This window comes from Pocillopora verrucosa, chromosome 2 (assembly GCF_036669915.1).
Source record: "Pocillopora verrucosa isolate sample1 chromosome 2, ASM3666991v2, whole genome shotgun sequence".
Taxonomy (NCBI): Eukaryota; Metazoa; Cnidaria; class Anthozoa; order Scleractinia; family Pocilloporidae; genus Pocillopora; species Pocillopora verrucosa.
In genome coordinates this window covers 5,297,381-5,316,474 of record NC_089313.1, presented here as the reverse complement: position 1 = coordinate 5,316,474, position 19,094 = coordinate 5,297,381, and the positions used below count along the sequence as shown (strand labels likewise).

The window sequence follows — 19,094 nt, the reverse complement described above, 5'->3', positions numbered from 1 at the left end:
GCTGACCATACCTCAGGAATGCAGGCGTATAGAGGTAACGTGACGTTTGATGACGCATCATTGGAGCCTAAAAGAATATGCGAGAGGTCTGGGAGAGGCGGTAAGGAATAATGAGAAAGAAGTGGCAGGCAGGGAGATGACTTCCTTTGTAGCGGAACAAAGGGCTGGTGGCGGGAACCCCTTTGATCAGAAATTAGCGCTACTCAGAGCGGAAATCCGTTCATTTCAGCTCCAATCAATCTAGATTGTTTTTTGATGAAAGTATGTACAGGAGATGAGTGTTTTGTACACGCCTCGAATGAATGAGATTGCTGTGCAAAAATTCTAATTGACAGGATATTAGTGACTGGGGACTGCTGACAACGATTGTTGTCCTCTAAATTTGCAAGTCTTGGCTGTCATCTGCTTTCAAATAGGAGGGTTGTGAAGGTGAGTTAAGACTTTAAGCTTCTTTGTTTATTTTTAGAACTGGCAAGTGTCGCGATTCGAGTATTTTATAGTTAATACCGTGTTGCAAGGGCCATTGTTTAATGTCGTGGTAGTTTACATACACAGTCGCTAAATTAAGATGTTTAGGAAGAGCTCAAGTGCAGATTTCTTGGTACGAAATTGTGGTTGCTTTACTCTTAATTAAATGTGTAACTTTTTGAGAGGCAAATTTAGCTTCAAGTTGTTTTTAAGTTGCGATCTTTCATGCGTGCAATGCGTTTCTCTTATAGTTTTCATGTTCGTTGCGTTTCAATTGGAACCAGACGCTCAAGAGTAATCTACGTAAATAAACAGTGGCTTCCTGCAGATTCTAGCGCTAAACTTCGGTCAATTCGCTTCAATGTTCGCGTGGTAATATTCAAAGTGTTCTTTATGTGTTCTTGATTGTTTGTTACATCAAAGACTTATGATATTAATCGAGCGTCTCCGAGCGTGTCTACATGATATTTAAGAAGGGAACACTTCATTATCACTTCTAGTGACTAAATTAATGGTATCTCTTGAGAAATCTCTTGGATTTTTACCACATATTGCCCTGTGACCACATTTTGAAACGTGGTGAAACAATTTTTCAACGCGCTACGCATGTATTTTTGGAAGTTACAAATTAGCGAATGAACGAAGTTTTGGTGAAAAAAATATTCACTAGAGCATCTTTTGAATGGTGTTTATTGCGATTAATATAGTCCAATTTGTTTTCACTCGAAGGTCTTTGCCTCTAAATGCTTTTCACGCTTTGTCAGTTTGCTTTTTATGGAAGAGGATATGTCATAATTGTTCCCTTGCTTTGTCTGTTTTTCGCATTCTTTTTTTCTTTCAATCTGCGTTGTTCGCACAAGGTCCATCAAAGTTTTGAACATGATCAATTGATCATAACTTCACCTGTCGTGAATAAACTTTCGGAGATAATCGATCTTGTTTACCTTTGCTTCCCAAAGGATCACCAGAACCTTTTGTGCGACAGCTTGCTTCTAAATTTACATAATGTGGCGGTAATGTTTATTGTGGATCCTGTTGACCATATGTTCCTCGTAGATCGAGTAATTCGTATAGTACAAGGATTTACGTCCTACGAAATATGTGTAATGTAGGCAGAGAAATTTAGTATAATCTATCAAAACATTGTCCTCTCCTAAGGAGACAAACTGATCATTCCCTTGAGAGCCGATTTAATATCGCAGTTAGCGTCATGATTACGTGAACATAAAACATGAAAACACCATGCGAACATCCCGGAAACTTCAGCTTCCTGTTGATTATTAGTTTCGTAATAGGTAATTCATAGTATCAGATGGCTAATATATAGTTCTAATATGTTTGTTTTTGTTTTTGTTTTTTTTTGCTTAAAGGCAGAAATGTCAGCAATTTCAGTGTTATGGACAGTTTTGTCTCTAGTTCTACTGTTCACTTGTACCTTGGCATTATTTTCTCCGTTTTGGCATGAACACCTTCCTGATCCTTTGTCAACAAACAACAGTGAGTCCTTTACAGCATTTGGTCTTCTACGATTCTGCTTCCAGGAGCAATTTGTGACTTTACAAGAGATAGATGCTTGGAGATCCTCAAAATACTGCTCTTTTTATGAGAATATTTTCTCTGGAATCCCTTCTATTTACTGGAAGGGTGCTGCTAGTACCTATGCACTTGCACTGGTTCTGTTGTTGGGTGCACTTTTCCTTGCACATGTAGCATGCTGCCAAAGATTTATTTGTGGAAAGTCTGTCTTTGCCATTGCTGGAGTTATGCAGAGCATTGCAGGTAATTACGATATGTGGATGAAATAGTTCCATATATTTTTTTATGGGAAAATGAACTACAGGAATCATTATGCTCAGTCTTGATTTTTCAGTTTTCTTTTTTGGTGTTTCAGTTTCAGAAATTGCGACTGTTTTTTCTGGTTACGGATATTGGGTGGGAAGGCTAAAACTAGGAGAATTTACTCGCACTCAAATTGCAGGCTAGACAGGTCAACTAATACTGACAGATTAAAATGGCATTGTTAATCAGAGCTGTTGTTTATGAGCCAGAATTAGATCAGTCAGGTCATAAGCTGAAAGCAAAATTTTACACAGTTCAAGCCAAACGAGAGCCCTACACTTTTGTAACCCACAGAAGTCTATAAGCAGATCCAGATCTAAGGAGGCAAATGTTTTGACTTTGTCATACTATTAATCACTAAGGAAGCTTTCTAAGCATGAAAGCTAGTTTTAATGTTGTTAGAACTGTATTTGAACCGTCAAATGCTCATCATCAGGTTGGAAATGCACTCTGGTAAAAAATAACTTCTTCTCAAATTCAAAGCAGACTTTACTTGATAGAGGTTAAAGTTTTCATGTTTAAATCAGAAACTTAAAAAAAGGTTGGTGGGCACAGAATTTTTTTTTAAGATTTATGACCCATGGTTCACCAAGATCTATGGGTGTTTAATATATATAATAAAGAAATATAATAAATACTATACTTTTGTGTTTTGCAGTGGCTCTTTTGGTAGTCAGTCTGCTGGTGTACCCATTTGGTTTCAAATCCACTTATGTTCAGCAGCACTGTGGTAGCTCAAGTGGTTTTTTTACATCTGGGGCTTGTGACATTGCCTGGGGTTATGTACTAGCTATTGTGAGCACAGCATTGCTTTTTTTCTGTCCAATGATTGCCTACCATCTCTCAGTGGCAAGACCAAGGTCAAAGGCAACCGTGGTATAAACAGTTTCACAATGGTCTTCTTTCATATTGATGAAGAACTTCAGTAGAAAAAAAGACAAGATCAATTAATTGCAAGCCCACTAGTAAATTACTAAAATGGCTGATAGTTTTTTTTTTCTTTTTCCAATATTGAATGTCAAAAGGTCATAGTACCGGTAGTTGGTTCAGATCAGATTTTAATCAAATTAGGCTCATTTATATAATTATACAATATATAGTATGCTTTGAAATAATTAAAACATAGTAAATAATGTTCATACATGGCTGGCTCCATGAGTGGGTGAGATGAAGGAATCCTGTGTCCTAATTGGCCACCAGAGCCAATCAGGATTATGTAGTCTGATTCTTAGAATAGAGAAAAGAACTCGGCATATTTTACAATAACTAAGCCTCTTTTGTTTGTTTTCACTATTTTTTGTGTTATTATGGTCCTTGACTCCGTCCAGGTCCCTGATGAAGCTTTGAAAGAACTTAGCCAATATTAGTTCAAGTATGGATTGGTATTCATTTAAAGCAGTAAAGCAGTATTTTCAGCATGTACCATAGAGATTATAAACAAAGAGCATCTTTGGCAACAAATGGTTAAATGAATACATGACTAATTTTAGCAGACCATAAGATGCTATGCCTCAGTTAGAACCTAAGTTATTTGCCTCTTCTATTTCTTTTTTTTTTTTAATTAAGTAAGGTTTTATATACTTTTTTATTCTACTGAGAATCCTTGAATGGTCCTAGATTTTCTCTTTGCTATGAAACTCTTAACCAGGTGAACAAAGTTTTATCTAATTGTATCTTGTCCACCCAGAGTAACTGTGTTAAATTTGAAAAAAAATGATTGTATCCAAGTGAATTTTCCCATGGAGTTGGTAGATCTGTTATATATCTTACAGAGGAGTGTATAAAATTTTACATTTATAAAAACAAATGAAGGATTTAAGATTTGCTCAAGTGATGATGAAAATGGAATATTTAGCTGTTGTGAACACAGGCAAGAAGTACTAGATTTTTTTCAGTTATTCAACGAGTTGCCTTGGAAAACAAATACTATATTTCCCTTTATATGTGACATATGCAAGGAAAAAATGAAATTTTATGGTTGCAGAACATTATTCAACAGAGTCTCTGTGCACCTGCTTGAAAAATTTTGAAAACAAAACTTTAGTTAATGATATGAGTTCTATCATATATTGAGTGACTATGGCAAGTCATATACTGGTAACTTATGTACTGGAGACAGAGCAAAATTTTTTGCACGTGATAATGAGTAAAATATACCCTATTCAACACATTAAAATACATTTTGCACATTTAATTTTGCACATCAAGAGTATTAATTAGAATGGTATAATTATTAGAAATCTAATAAATAAAAAATACATTTCTACTGGCTTTTGTGGTTTACCTCAGTGTCAGTGAAAGAGATAGATGTTTAAAAATATAATGATGAAGAGGCTGAGACAAGATGAAGTACAAAATATTTCCTTGAAATTTCACTTTTGCCCAAATTCTCTCGAAGATGTAAATACAAGGTGAAATTCCGATTTCCCTTGACCCTGAAGAAATTTATTTTTCCTTGACTTTTTCCTGACCGTTGGCAACCATGGAGTGTGAATCAGCTGATTTTTGGAAACTTGGAACTCTAAGGAATACTTCCAAGGTACTTTGAGTAATGACTAAAAGATATTAGTTCGCCAATAGAGAATAGAAAAGCAATGATGAAGCTGGAAGGAACATGGATGGCTGAAGATGGAAAATAATAAAACAGATTGAAAACATAAACGAACTTGAAAAATCGAGGTCAAATTTTCACACAAACCGAAGCGTAGCTCCTGTCGTAAGGGGAAGCAAAAAATAGAAAGACAGAACCCTGGAGCAAGAAACTCAGCTCGAGACAAAAGAGGAAAAGACCCAGGCAACAGACGTAAGTTTATCAGTCAAATTGTCATGTGTTACACTCTTTGAATAAAGTTGTTACTTATTTACTTGTTGTAATAACAACACTTATCTTGCCATACTTATTTCGCCCTTTCTAGTTCCTGCTGGTTCTTGTCATCTGATCAATTTTGACCAACTACTTTCATTCCTCTCCTGGAGAGCAAGGGAATTGAAAATAAGATTGAATTATGCATTACAGCTTAACCCCCACAGAAATATAGCGCGACTTTCCTCTTTCAATTCAAGGAAGAAACTCTGCAATGCGTTGTTCTGTTGAAAAGTGGAGCGGGCTTGACCGTCCTGAGATGAGCGCAGGCCTAATATATCAGGTTTCTGGTTTCAATTTTGATAACACATTGCTCAAGGTTTGTCACTCTTTTTAAAAAAGATTTGGATATTTTGCAGTTATTTTGTTCACAGTTTAACTGTACAAGGCTCAGACACTCGCCAAACTTTTCAAGTGCAGAAATTACATGCGTGGCTTTGCGCGCGCCGCGTCGATTGTGTTTTTGGCGCGAAATCTGTCGGAAGTGCTACTAGGTTCGTGTTCCTGCCTGAGTTGGCTATTTGAAAGAAATGATACTAGAGCTTTTTGTTTTTTTAAATATCATCTCTGAGACTGATGTTGTCCTATTGATTGAAATTGTCTTTATTTCTTAAGAACTTTATGCGAACGCACGATGAACGATAAAAAAAGCTAGTGAAGAACACCCCGCTAGCAATATTTCAGGAATATTTCCATTGTAGTCTCGCTTCTTAAAAGTTACCTTGTTCTCCATTTCACGACCCTTCAAAGCACTGCGGCACGTATAACCGGAGTGGTCAAGAAATGGTAAGGTATTCAGCCATTAACCATTTATTAAACCAAAATAAAATGATCTCTTTAACCGAACTTTTAGAACCCACGACGAAATCCTAATCTACATGTCCACCACGGTTTGACCACCCGAAAAAAAATGCGCCGTGGGGCCGAGGTGATTTGTCAGGAAAATTTTGGCGCGGAATAGTTGCAAGTTGAAGGAGTCTGGACACGGGACTTGTTACAAAATGGCGGCCCGTTCAACTGTGGGTGATTCACCCTTTGTGTTTCGAATTTCACACGACGAACTGGTAGCCTATGCTGACGAACTAGACAGAAAAAACGAAAAAAAGAATTCAAAAAAGATAAATCACGGAAAATATGAAGAAAAGGATTCCAAACCGAAGAAATTCGATAGGAAAACTGACGTCAGCAAGAATGCTTCTCACTCCAAAGCCGAAATGGAAGAAAGTTTTGGGGGAAAAGAAACCAAGTTTAATCACGAAAAGGATAGCGAGGGTCTCAAGAAAACAAAAACTGAAAAAAGGAAAGATAAAAGAAAATCGCCATCGTCCAAATCTCGGCATAATTCCTCCTCAAACACAGAGGATGATGTCGATCCAAAGGAGAAATGTCCGGTTACTAATAGCGACCAAATTGGAGTGAATGAAACAGGAAAAGCTACGAGAAAGCGTCGTGGAAATGTAAGCAAAGCAACCAAAGCTGAGGATGAAAAAGACATTGAAAAATATGAACTAGATCTGAGAGCTCGCACTGGTGGTGTTTTGAAGCTTTCTAAAGATCCTTCTTATGCTGCAGAGGATTCGCTTAAGGATGAAAAACCAAGGGGAATAATTAAGTTGCCCGAAGGTTTCCATATTAATAGTCACAATGCAAGTGAAGAGGAAGGTTTCACATCTGATATACCTCCCCGCAAGAGAACTTCAAGCATGAATGATGGCAGTTGCAGAAGCAGTGGCCTTCATGGTCCTGCTCATACAGAGAAATCAGTGTCTCCAAATAAAGAAGTTCGGTTTAGTACAGTAAATGAAAAGATTACAGTACCTCTAAAAAAGCATAGCACAGGCACAGGACAATCTGGAGACAAACATGCTGAAGTAAACAATGTTGACAGTGATAAATGTGTGGACATTCAAAACACTTCAATGGAGAACAATGTCATTTATGAGACTAAAGCAGAGAAAACACTTAAGTCTATAAATCAACAAAGAGCTCAAAGACTGTTAAAAGTTGTGGCACCTAAAGGGGTGCAGCTGATTCATTTGTTATCTCGTGGGACACTTGACAAGGCAGCTTTTCCAAAAATTTGTAGCCTAAGTAAAGAGATACAAGACACTTACAAAGGGATTATGATGCTTGATATTGGCCTGGCTACTCAACTAGAGATTGATCAAAACCTTTGGAAGAGTGCATTTTATAAGGTTATTGAAACACTGAGGAAGTATGGGAAACTCTTTTTGGGATATGAAGAAAAATCAGATGTACTCTCTCCTAAGGAAATAAATAACTGTTTGAAGGAATTCTTGAAAGATGCAGAGACATTTTATAAAAGTCTTCTGGAATTGTTACAGAAAGAGCATGATTTCTCAATTCAGGATATTGTCAGTCAACCAAGGAAGGCAGAAAAACTTGGGAAGAATGTAAGTACCTCCAATAATTTTTTCTCTTCATGGGTCTTACACTTTCTTTAAGCCTTTTTAACTAGGTGCTCATCTCCACAAAGGCAAGTTTTCATTCTTGTCAATACTAGAATCCTTCTCCTTGATAGATTGCCATACAAAGTAATCAAGCTCCATCTATTTGGGTTGGGAATCAGAGTTGTCCTTCTCCTAGAGTGGCTGCCAACCATGGCTAACAGGTCCAACCTACCTATCCCTGCTATACCACTGGGTTCTTGGTCATGCCACAATAGTAACCCTGTAGAAACATGGGAGGGGGGAAAGGCCATATGTAATGACCTTCTGCCTAGCTAGTGGTCATGCAGCAATCACCACTCCTGACAAGAAGAAAAGGAAGAGTGATCAAATTGCACATCCTAAAGTGAGCATGATGTTTGGCTCAGACCTCTCAACCCCACAAAAGCCTCATGCACTCCAGGGCCAAGGAGAATTGAAGAAAAAGTTAGTTGTGAATGATTGTTTTTTTGGTTTGTTTTTTTTTTGAAAACTTTGCAAGAATATGACCCTTCTATTCCAAGGAGTGATAAGTTCCATGCTTAGCATGCATTTATCAATGCAAGCAGGACGTTTTGAGAGCACAAGAAAAATGGAAGAGTTGCTTCTTAGGGCCATACTATTATTATTTAACACTGTGATCTAAACATTTATTCCAGGCTAAACTTGCTCTTATGAGCTCACAGCACATTTTGATTTCCCTTGGAGACATAGAAAGATATCAAGTGCAATTTCAGCCCCGACCAAACTGGGCGTCCATCAGATCATGGTATCTTAAAGCAAGCAAACTGGCTCCAAAGAATGGTAAACCTTACAATCAGCTTGGCGTAATTGCTGTGTCAGCCAATCGCAAGCTAGACTCTGTCTATTACTACATAAGGAGCCTAGCTGTGAGTAATCCAATTTTGACAGCAAGGGAAAAGCTGACAGCCATTTTTTATGATATCCAACTGAAGGTAAGCAATTATTCCAGGGTGTCAGGAACCATCAAAAGTCAATGTAATTTACTTAACTGCTCAGCATAAAGGTTAGCTGTTTTGTCACCTAATAGGTATAGTTAAGTTGAACCTTGATTATCTGGATTCATGGGGACTGACTTGAAAAGTGCAGACAGTGAAGAGTCCAGATTGAAAATTGAAAATATATGAATATTAATGACCAAAAATAAAAACTGAATAACAGAAAAGACAATACATATCATTCAATCAATATTTATGCATGAATTAAAGCATATTCTCAAATCATTGTGTATAGGCCGCTAATATTTGCCAGAAGTGTTTTTACAAATTTACAAAAGCTAACCAACAACATAACAAAGTGCAACCAGAGAATCAAGTCCAAATAACTGAAAAATTGTAATAATCAAGGTCTGATCGTGAAAATGCAGCCAAGTACAACCTGATTATAAGAGGTTTCTCTAAGTTGCTGAAATAGACAAAATTAATTCCACCATGATTAAACAGGATATCATTTCCAATGTTTTTTTTTTACTGTTTATATTATATCATTGTGTAGGCAGACAGAATCCAAAGAAATGAGGATCAGAGGAAGACTCATTCGGAACAGCAAATCCATCAGAAAAGAGAGAAGAGGCGATCCTCATTTGGAGAGGGCACCAAGGCTGTTGAGCTAAAATCTGATCATAAATCATCTCATGGCAGGTTTGAATTCTTATTGAGTTAATTTCTTATTTCATTCTTTTATTCTCATAGAAGGTGTGATTTGTTATTGATTTTGTTAAAGCAGACCTTTTATTAATTATTAAGATGATGGTGTTTTTTTTAGCTGAGTCACTGCAAGTTGTGTTGTGCTTAACAAGTAATTTAATGAGTACTGTAAATGCTGGTGCACTGTAGAAACTGCACCATTTTTCCAGAAATGTTTGTATCAAATCAGGGGTGCAGCTTATCTGTGAGAACATCTGGAAGATGTGCTACAAACACCAGTCTAAGTTGGTAGATATGATGTCTATATTCTAACAGCTAGAATTATAGATAAGGAATCATAATTTAGTGTTTACATAAACATGAAGTGGGCATAAGGTTCAAACAGGAAATAATATGAGTGGCCAGTGCTCGATATAGGAATCAAAATTTTGTTTATATAGGCATGAGGTGTGGATCTTCATGTGCCAAGGAAAATACAGAAGAGTAGTGGTCACTGACCATGGTAAAGTACAAGAAGTTAATTCAAGAGGAGAACCCATCCTGGAAGGACAAACTGAGGAGCATTCTACAGACCCTGTAAAAGAATCACAAAAGATTTCTCTTCAAGAGGTATTATCATTTATAACTTAACAATTTTAGCAAAGACCTTTTACCTTCATTGCCATGAATTGTTTAATTTCTTTTTTTGCAAGGTCAACAAGAAGTTCATGCTCCACTATCTTTGTGCCCATGGTCTTTTGTACTCAAGAATTGGGTAAGATGCAAATGTGTATTTTCCTTTTCAACCCTTTGATCCTGAAGAGTGTCTAGAGTTTTTTCTCACAATGTTGCCTTTAAATTACACATTAAAGTCACAAGAACAAATGAAATTACCACCCACTAAAATTTAAAGCTTTTGATTGCTAAACAAATTCTCCTTGTCTGCACCTTACAAAATGTCTAGAGAACAGTATGGAGAAAATGCATAGTGATGTTAGGGTGGAAAGAGTTAAGCTAAATGTGGTTAAGATCATCTGGGTGTATAATACAAAGCAGTTAAGGATTGTTACCCTTGTTACTTTCAGATCAAGTAGCTTTTCCTCTTTACTCTCATTGAAGAGGTACACTTTTTTGGGTGGGAGGAAGCTCCATTTTCGTCAGTAAGGCAATGATGGTTTTTTAATTTCATTTTTTTTGTCTCACAGTATGGAAAGGTTGCCTACATTACAGTACCAACTCCTGGGTGAGTTCCATACTTTGCTGGAGTACCCATCTTGTTCTGCAATAAGCAGGTCTAACCTTCTACAAATGATGGCCATCAACATGTTTGCTATTGAACACACTTCAAGCCAGGGTGAGTAGCTCTACTGTTGTTACTTAAAGTTGTTTCAGTAGGCAACTCATCACTAGGTGCCTGAAGCTTGTGGTGGTGGAATTTGAAAGTGCTTAGCTCCTAAAATGTACCTACTGACTGTGTGGGAGAGCTGGGATGTCCAGGAAAATATTTAGTGCAAGGCCATAACTTACAGACTGAGCACAACAAGATGTATGCTTCAAGATTCATGACTCAGTCAATAGGCAGTTTATCATATGTCTGTGGTTCTTTCTTTTTTCCTTTCCTCTTTGCTAGCTTATCACTTAGTGGTATGGCTTTTTCTAGCCTTGCTCATTCCATCTCATATGGCCCTCACACAGGGATTTTTGTCATATATCTTTTGTCTAAAGAGTACCTGGGGCAGTAGGAGCCATACTAATTTACACCATTCTCCTGCTTCTACATTTCTTAACCCTTTAAGCCCTAAGAGTGACTAGCATCTAATTTCTCCTTACAATATCACCACTAAATCACACATTAAGGTCATGAGATTAAAGGAAATAATCACCTACCAAAAAAAACTCTTGATTGTTAGACAAATTCTCCTGGTCAGCACCTTATTACATGTACAGAGAACAGTAACAAGAATATGAATACTGATGTTAGGGTGTAAAGGGTTAATGGAAACCAAGAAACTTTGGCAGTAATAAGCCATCAAGTTTTCAACACCTGAACCCACCCTAACTAAACTTAAAATTAAAAGTGAAACTTTTTTTTCTTTGGTATGTAGATGCAGCAGAACCTTATGTCAGAGTGGGCACACCTCAAGACCAAGCTATGAACCTTGCTGTTGAGATGTTCATCATGCTGCTCAAGGCCTGCTGTGCCCTGCTGCTGAAAATAGACTTTGAAGCAAGAAACACCCATGAAGGCCTCAGTGACACCCTTCATCAGTTCCTACCCTCAGTCAAAGTGTTTGCAGATTGGGTGGTCTGTCATGTTGACCTGTGGCAAGTCTCCTCTATAAGGTAAGTTGTCAGTGTGTGGGAGCTAGGCAAGAAGGGCAGAAAACATGTAGAAAAGTTTTTAAAGTTAACCCTTTTACTTCTAAGGCCCAATTTTTGATTCTCTATGCTGTCTGTTGTACAGTTCTAAGGTTTTCATTGAGAAATGGAGTCAAAGGAGAATAGTGTAAAGTAATAATATTCTCCATTGGGAGTACAAATAATGCATGAATCAAATACAAATATCTTGCAATATTGTATGATTATTTGGACAGTTGCTTACTTAGCACTGTAAAAAAAACTGGTTTGCCGGGTTTTGTTCACTTGTGTGAGTTGTTTCAAAGCTTTATAATAGATAATCACTTATACTTGACTTTCTATTGTGGCTGCACAACTCATAAACTGCTCAGCAATACTACACACCTAATGAGATATAAATCTGATGGTGATGAAAAGATTAGCTGTACACTTCTTTATTGTCGGTGTAGAATTCTCCATTGGATACTCCATACTTGAAAGAAATTCTTAGACAGAATTTTTCCTTACAGTATCAGTACAATATCAAGCAGACAAGTAATGAGAATAAAGAAAATATAAATAAGGGGATTATTAGTTGATCCGATTCCAATTTCTCCAAACAAACATCATATAAATTTTATGGCAGACAGTTAGGAGAATTACTAATGAGATCTTGGAAGTTAAAGGGTTAAGATTTGTTTACTGATCAGAGGACACATTTTGAGTGCACTTCTTTGTTGTACCTTAGCACTCACAGAAGTCTTTGGGAATCAGTGAGTCAGTTCACAAATGCCATATCTTATGTGGATATTGATGACCTTCATGATAATGATGGTAAGAAACTAACTAAGCTTTTACAATTCTTGTCACTGTCATAATTTATTATATCTGTTAGAAGTATATGCCTTGTGATTGGTCAATTTAGCAGGCTGTATTTCACAGTATGGCCTGCTAAATTCAAAAGTTTGTTTGTCGTCTTGCTAGCATCATTTTCTCGGTCTGTTTATTAAGTTGCTTAGAGGTAAGAGAGGTATTTATCATCAAGTTGCTGAAAACTTCGTAGACATCAGAAGTATATAAATACCCAACTGCCTACCTCTTCTGTGCGTGATAGAAAATTACATCTGTGATTTGAATTTCAAATGAACTTTCTTTATTACACGTTTTATTGACAGAGCCTTTGTTGTTGTATGGTTATGCTGCCATATTAGTTTTTAACAGTAACTTGCATATTGACTATGAGTGTTCTTTACCTTCATGGTAATCTTTCTGTGTCATGTGCTAGCTAATGAGATGGTAACCTTGATGGAGGATGAATTTCTTGCTGGATTTAAGCCATTGAACACAGCAGTGAGACCAATGTGTAAAATTCCAGATGCAGACAGTAAGGTAGAGTAAACCTGTAATAATGAAGAGTAATTTGTTTTTCTAGGAATCAATGTATAAAAAACAACAGACCTAAATCGCTTTCTTTGGTGAAATGTGGTTTTTTAAAAGTGGAACCAATTTTAAGCACACTGTCTCATTTTAGGTAACCTACAAGCAGGCTAGGCATGTTTGTCCCACCCCCAACCCCTATATGCATGCAGGATGATATCAAATGAATGGGGTGGGGGTTTTTTAGGGTCAGATGTTATCAGTGTTAAACTCATTGCAGATCTCTTGTGGGCTCACATTGTTCAAAGTCTCATATTTTCCTACAGAAAAAGAAACGTTTCTGTCAAAGCGCTGATAATGACAGCTTGCTTGCAGGCTAATTTTAATTGGTTGATATCACTCAACGTTTACCATTGTGAATTTTTTTCCTCCAAAAAGAAAAAGCAGAACAAGGATAAAAATGCAGAATGATATTTTTCATATAATAGCCAGCTAGTATGTGACAATTTGGATCAGATCTTCAAAACACATACGATTTTTAACCCTAAATTAGCCTAGAATTGTAGTGGTGAACTTTTTAACTAATCAGAGTCACAGTTGTATAATACATTGAAAAACTTTTTTTAGCTTGAAAATCAAATTATAGTTAGGTGTCACTTTTGGTGAGAAGGTAGAAGTTTCTTATCAAAGTGTTGGAATTTTTTCATGTCTTCCACAGAATCTTGCTGAAGATTATTTGCGATGCCATAGTCTAAAAGAGTTTGCTGCATTTTTGGTCTCGCTGGAGCATCCACCACTGGAGTTTGATAATGACAAAGGAGAATTCTCAGCAGTGCTTAAAAGTACACCAGTGTCACCAGTGAAGGAGTCACAAGTCATGGTTCACTTGGACACATCACAACAAAATGAACATGAGGTTTGTACCTTGACCCCCCTTATACCCTAACACTGGTATGCAGGTTCTCCTTACTGTTCTCTATACATTTTCTATGGTACCTGCAAGGAGAATTTTTCTGACAATCAAGAGCTTCTTGAATTTGCAATCATTTCCTTTATTCTCATTACCTTAATGTTTGAAATCAGGGATGAATTCTACTGGTCTCACTGTTTAGGTTAGCAATGGGCTGTTTAGTAGCAGTATCCAGCCATTCCATCCAATTCAAATCACCAGCCTGAGCATACTATATAAATCATAAGTATGTTGTCACACAATTTTGTGGGGTCCAGCTGAAGAAAAAATTGAACCTCCAAATATTTTTGTTTGGTATAGGACTCAGATGAGGATGCTGATGTTATCATTGAGAGTGAAGAGGAGCAGTTGGACTCAGGGTATGATGCTTATCACATATCACAAAATACACTTGTCAGCAAATAGTTTGAACCAGGAGTAACATGTTATAATGTAGTGTGATCGTCCAGGTGAGTGTAGTCCTGAGAAGGACTGTTGTCGCATTAAAGTTTCGACAACCTTAGTCAAGGTCATTATCAGAGTCAAGTGAATAATTGTTGTCAGTTGAATGTATTAGCGGTAAGTCTGGCTTATGTAAACTGATTGGTCACTTTAGCCATGATGTTATTGGCTGTAAGACTCACCTTTTACATTTGTTGCATTTTTTAGTATTGTTGGTAATCAATCTCCAATTATAATTTTTTCAATTATTATTGTGACAAACAAATCCTTTTGTCATGTTGCTTTCTAGGGGCTACATATTTGACACAGTTTTTAAAGTATTTTAAATACTTAGCCTAAATTATTTTATGTTTGTTGTTTGTAACAAATTTTTCAAAATTTTGCTATCTTCAATGTACTCTTTTGTTATTTTTTTGTCCATGACCAAGTAAACTTTAATTTAATGGAAAGTTTCACAGTAGAAAATCTTCTTTTTGTTCTGGTTTACTCAGTAAATTACATTTTCATAGGATTTTGTTTGTTTGCTAACCAGGCTGTTGGTATTAGCTATACCTGACATGTTTGTTTGTGTTCTTTCTTGTGTAAGACACATACCATTTGGTTATGTAAAACTTCTTTTCTGCCAAGCTGGTTGGCAGCAGGTTTTTTGAGATCATACAATGCTGTAGCTTGGGGCAAATTGGCTGAGCTTTGTTGTTTAGCATTTCATTAACTTACACATGAAAAATCACATTTCCTGGATTTTTTGCTTTACAGTGATGAGGTGGAAAAAGACCTGAAGGAACTCAAGGTAAAACTTGTCTTTACTTTAATTATATCACTTTTTTTTTCCAATAAGTACTCTAGAGAGGAAGGGCCTTAAAATCGTTTTGCTCTCTTCTGCAGGCCAAAAAAGATGCCTTGAAAAAGCAAATGGAAGTTCACAAGCAGAGAGAGGATAAGGCAAAGGTCAGTTTCCCTGGGATGATCTCAGGGTGTTGAGCATAGATCCAAATTTACTGTGATGCACCTCTGTAACAATGATTTATTTCCACTGACTGCAGGCAGTGATAGAGGAACACATTTCTAAGCCGCGTCTAATGTTTGAGAACTACCCAACATACTTGGTACCAGACACTAACTGCTTTGTGAATCATTTGGAAGGGGTCAAGGCCATTGTGGCCAGTCAGGATTTCACTCTAGTTGTGCCACTCATTGGTAAGTGAGTTGAAGTGTTGGCTCAATTGCTGTTCTTACACCCCTCCATTATAATTGTCACCTTAAGAGTGTTTTTTTTTTTCTTTTTGTTAAATCTTCTGCAGTAATTAATGAGCTTGATGGTCTGAAGAAAGATGTCCTCCTTGATAAATGTGATGATTTACAGCATGCTCATTATGTCATGGAGAATGCCAGGTGTGTGTGTATTATAAACAAAGAAGCTCTGGTGGCTTGTGAAGGAAATGAGAAAATTTTCTCTCATTTTCTCTCTGTGCACTTCATGTTATCCTTTCCCAAATAACCTAAGCACCATTAGTAGTAGTTTACAGGTGTGGAATTTATGGAGCCTGAAATTTCCTCAAAGATATAGTAGATGTATCTAGTAGATATATATAGTAGATAAGATATAGTAAAAGTAATGAGTTAGAGGCTTCCTAGACTCTTGTGCAAATTCTTTTTGAGGTCAAACCCAAATGACTTTTCACCAGAAGCTTGTAACTTACATATGATGCCTTTGACAGAGGAGAAAGACAATTTTAAGTAACTAATAGCTTTTACAATTCTGTTTGTATTTTCATTCTGTTTGTATATTTAAACTGTTGGCAAAAAGGTTGTATTTGTAAAGGAAAAAAGGAAATGACAATAGACGAAACCTGGAAGAAACATTTGTATATGTTACATTTTTTTTTTATATCTGTCTGTAGATCTGCAATTCATTTTCTTGAGTCTGAGTTTAGCCAGAGAAATCCTCAGGTTAAAACAGTGACCAGCAAAGGAACAGAGTTGGATACAATTCAATTTAGAAGCGAGGATCCTTCTGGAAGAAAGGTGACATTTCATTCCATTCCATATATCATGAATATACTACATTTAGCAGAAAGCTCCGATGGAATCTGAGTAATTGACCATCAGACACAGTTTACATGCTCCAAGCCTTGTGGTGTTTGGGACACAGGAAGGAGCATACAGAATGAATTTATTTTATAAATTATAACTTTTCTGACGATGATAAGGGGGGGGGGGGTCCGCCCAGTTACACTTTTGAGTTCCCTGTTTATCACAACTTACCAGAGACAAGCATCTTTTGATTTATGTATTACCTGTACATTGACTAAAACCTGTGGGTCCTGATGAATATGGGTTGTTTCAGGGCAAAGGATGCAATGATGATGTTATTCTCTCCTGCTGTTTACACTACTGTGAAGAGAACTTTATCAACCGGTTGGCCACAGGTATTATTTTCTTTGTCAGAAAATGTTGAAAGTTCCTTAGAGCTGAACATAATCTCGCATAGTTTGCTTTAAGTCTCTCTTTTTTTCTTTTACCTATTTGTCCATCTCAATGTCAATCTAAAACATAGTGCATGTAGTTTCAGTTTTATTTACAATATTTTTGTTAAAATCGTAAACAAAATGAATTGATAATAGAGTTTTTTCCAACAGTGTCGAAAAACTAAAGCCAAAGTAATCAAAATGGTCAAGCAGAAAATAGCAAAGTGCTGTATAGAACCAATGAGAACTCAGAGTCAAACCAACCAAACTGATTAAAGCACAGGAAAACACAAGTGACCTAGTCATGATTGGTTTTGGTTTTGCTTCTGTTTTATAAAGAGTGGCGCAAGTTTTCTAAACTAATCACAGAGCAAAGTAACACTGCTCTTCCTTTTTTGTTTCTATTGTTGTCATAGTTTGCAAAGATTTGTTAATGGGTAAGAGTTATGAGATTATTGTACTTTTATCCTTCCCAATATTGAAGCTAAACAGGGGAAAAATGAGGCTCTGAAATAAATTCCCAAAACTTTTCATCCCTATCCTTTTTGCAGCCTGTGCTCAAGGAGGAGGCTAGTTAGTTTTAAATTATTGTTACATCTTCCACAGCAAATCAACCAATAACAATTCAGAGGAAAGTAGTTTTGCTGACAGATGACCGGAACCTAAGAGTGAAGGCTTACACCAGGAATGTCCCTGTACTTACAATACCACAGTTCAGACAAATGGCTAGGCTGTAACAAGCAATGAATGGGGTTACGTTTCAGGCTAAAGCCTCAAAAATATCATGACCTCTGGTTGGTATTGTATCAAGACCTGACACAGATCTACCTGCAAGGAGAGTTAGAAGATACTAATGAACTCATCACTGCAAAGCTGAATGAGGTGCTCATCACAACTTTCTCATCCAGCCCCAAGCACCTATAAATAACACATCATTCATGACTGTTTTGATATGTTAAGTTTGAAACAAATAAAATGCTCTTGGTATCCTCATAAGGAAAAAAAAGTGTACCTGTCATGGTGTATTTTTTTTTTTTTTTTTCATTTTAACCCTTTAACTCCCAAGATCTGATTGTTAATTCTCCCCTCTAGCTGCTACATATTTCATAGTAAATAAGTTGTGAGAACTTGGTGCTAGATCAAGATAGCAGCTTCTACCTGATTTGCTGAATAGCATATAGAGGTTAAAGGGAGAAATTTCGTGTCAGTCACTTTTGGGAGTTAAAGGGTTAACATATATGTCTCACTCTCCTTAACCCTTGACACCTCAACATCAGTCTGAATATTCTTATTATTTTCTACACATTACCTAAGGTTGTGACAAAGAGAAATTTCTTAACAACCAACAGCTTCTTAAGTTTGTGTCATTTCCTATTTTCTTGTGACCTTAGTGGTTGATTCAGGGGTGATATTGTGAGGAGAAATTAAAATAATGTCAGTAACTCTTCAGGGTCAACAGGTTAATTTTGCCTTTGGTTTTCTAAGTGCCAATGCTCACCTTTACTAAGGAAATTTATTCTGAGGCAGCTTGTCTGTGATGTCAGTCTGTCACACAGGTGGACCTGCCAAGCCCCAGTCACTCAAATGATGGGTAACGCTATCTTCTTGATGGCAGAGTGTGCATTGTTGACACTTACAGGGTATGTTCAGAAAATAAATGCAGCTGAGTGGCTAACATGGCATGTTAAAATGCCCTTTAAGGAGGGTGGGGGGTGGTGGTGGTTGTCATCCTTCCTTGGAAAAAGGTGAATTTGAAACTTTACAAGATGATTTCTTGCATTCTAAGACGTGTCTGAGCCATTTTTTTAAGCTAGACATTGATGTAAAAATCAGTTCAAAAATACTTCTTTTGTGTTAGATCACAATTCACAAAGTTGATGATGCAAAATGATCCCTTACTGGCCCCTAACGACAACCCTGCTTTCTTCTATTAGATGGCAATGAAGGGTAGATGAAATTGTATTCTGGAAAAGGGCAAATTTCTGTGGTGTGAAGGGTATAACTAGTCCTTGGGAAATATTACACAAATCGTGTTACCTTTATAAAAAATTGGAAAATGATTATCCTCACCAATTTCAGTCTATTTAGTCTTTCTGGAAATGGTATCACTAGCTCTAAAATTATGACAACTGACCATATTACTAAAAGGTCAGCACTTAACTGAGCATAATTTTGTTGGTAATGGATTTGAACTGCATTCTTCTTGTCTGTTCAAAAATGGTTGTTCCAATGATTTAA

The 19,094-nt window shown here is 36.7% G+C and overlaps 2 protein-coding genes across 4 annotated transcripts; both read left to right on the top strand.

The window, feature by feature from the left end:
• Positions 1–108: 108 nt before the first annotated feature.
• Positions 109–4,578, top strand: LOC131776042 (LHFPL tetraspan subfamily member 2a protein). Of its 3 annotated transcripts, none has more exons than XM_066162184.1 (3): positions 109–429; positions 1,843–2,247; positions 2,966–4,578. In XM_066162184.1, exons 2-3 carry the CDS (start codon positions 1,845–1,847, stop codon positions 3,187–3,189), a joined length of 627 nt encoding a protein of 208 aa, XP_066018281.1. In that variant the 5' UTR covers positions 109–429; positions 1,843–1,844; the 3' UTR covers positions 3,190–4,578. The 3 variants fall into 3 exon arrangements, with proteins under 3 accessions (XP_066018281.1, XP_058948168.1, XP_058948167.1); XM_059092185.2 differs by having other exon boundaries at positions 110–429; positions 1,839–2,247; XM_059092184.2 differs by lacking the exon at positions 109–429 and adding an exon at positions 494–601 and having other exon boundaries at positions 1,839–2,247.
• A 1,593-nt stretch (positions 4,579–6,171) lies between these two features.
• LOC131776082 (telomerase-binding protein EST1A) lies at positions 6,172–17,847 on the top strand. Its single transcript, XM_059092225.2, has 18 exons — positions 6,172–7,584; positions 8,277–8,573; positions 9,133–9,278; positions 9,725–9,893; positions 9,977–10,038; positions 10,469–10,617; positions 11,369–11,606; positions 12,349–12,434; positions 12,886–12,989; positions 13,696–13,893; positions 14,248–14,306; positions 15,145–15,178; positions 15,274–15,336; positions 15,432–15,585; positions 15,690–15,780; positions 16,290–16,413; positions 16,736–16,817; positions 17,463–17,847. The coding sequence occupies exons 1-18, from the start codon at positions 6,172–6,174 to the stop codon at positions 17,591–17,593; spliced, it is 3,600 nt and encodes a 1,199-aa protein (XP_058948208.2). The 3' UTR covers positions 17,594–17,847.
• The last annotated feature ends 1,247 nt before the right edge of the window (positions 17,848–19,094 follow it).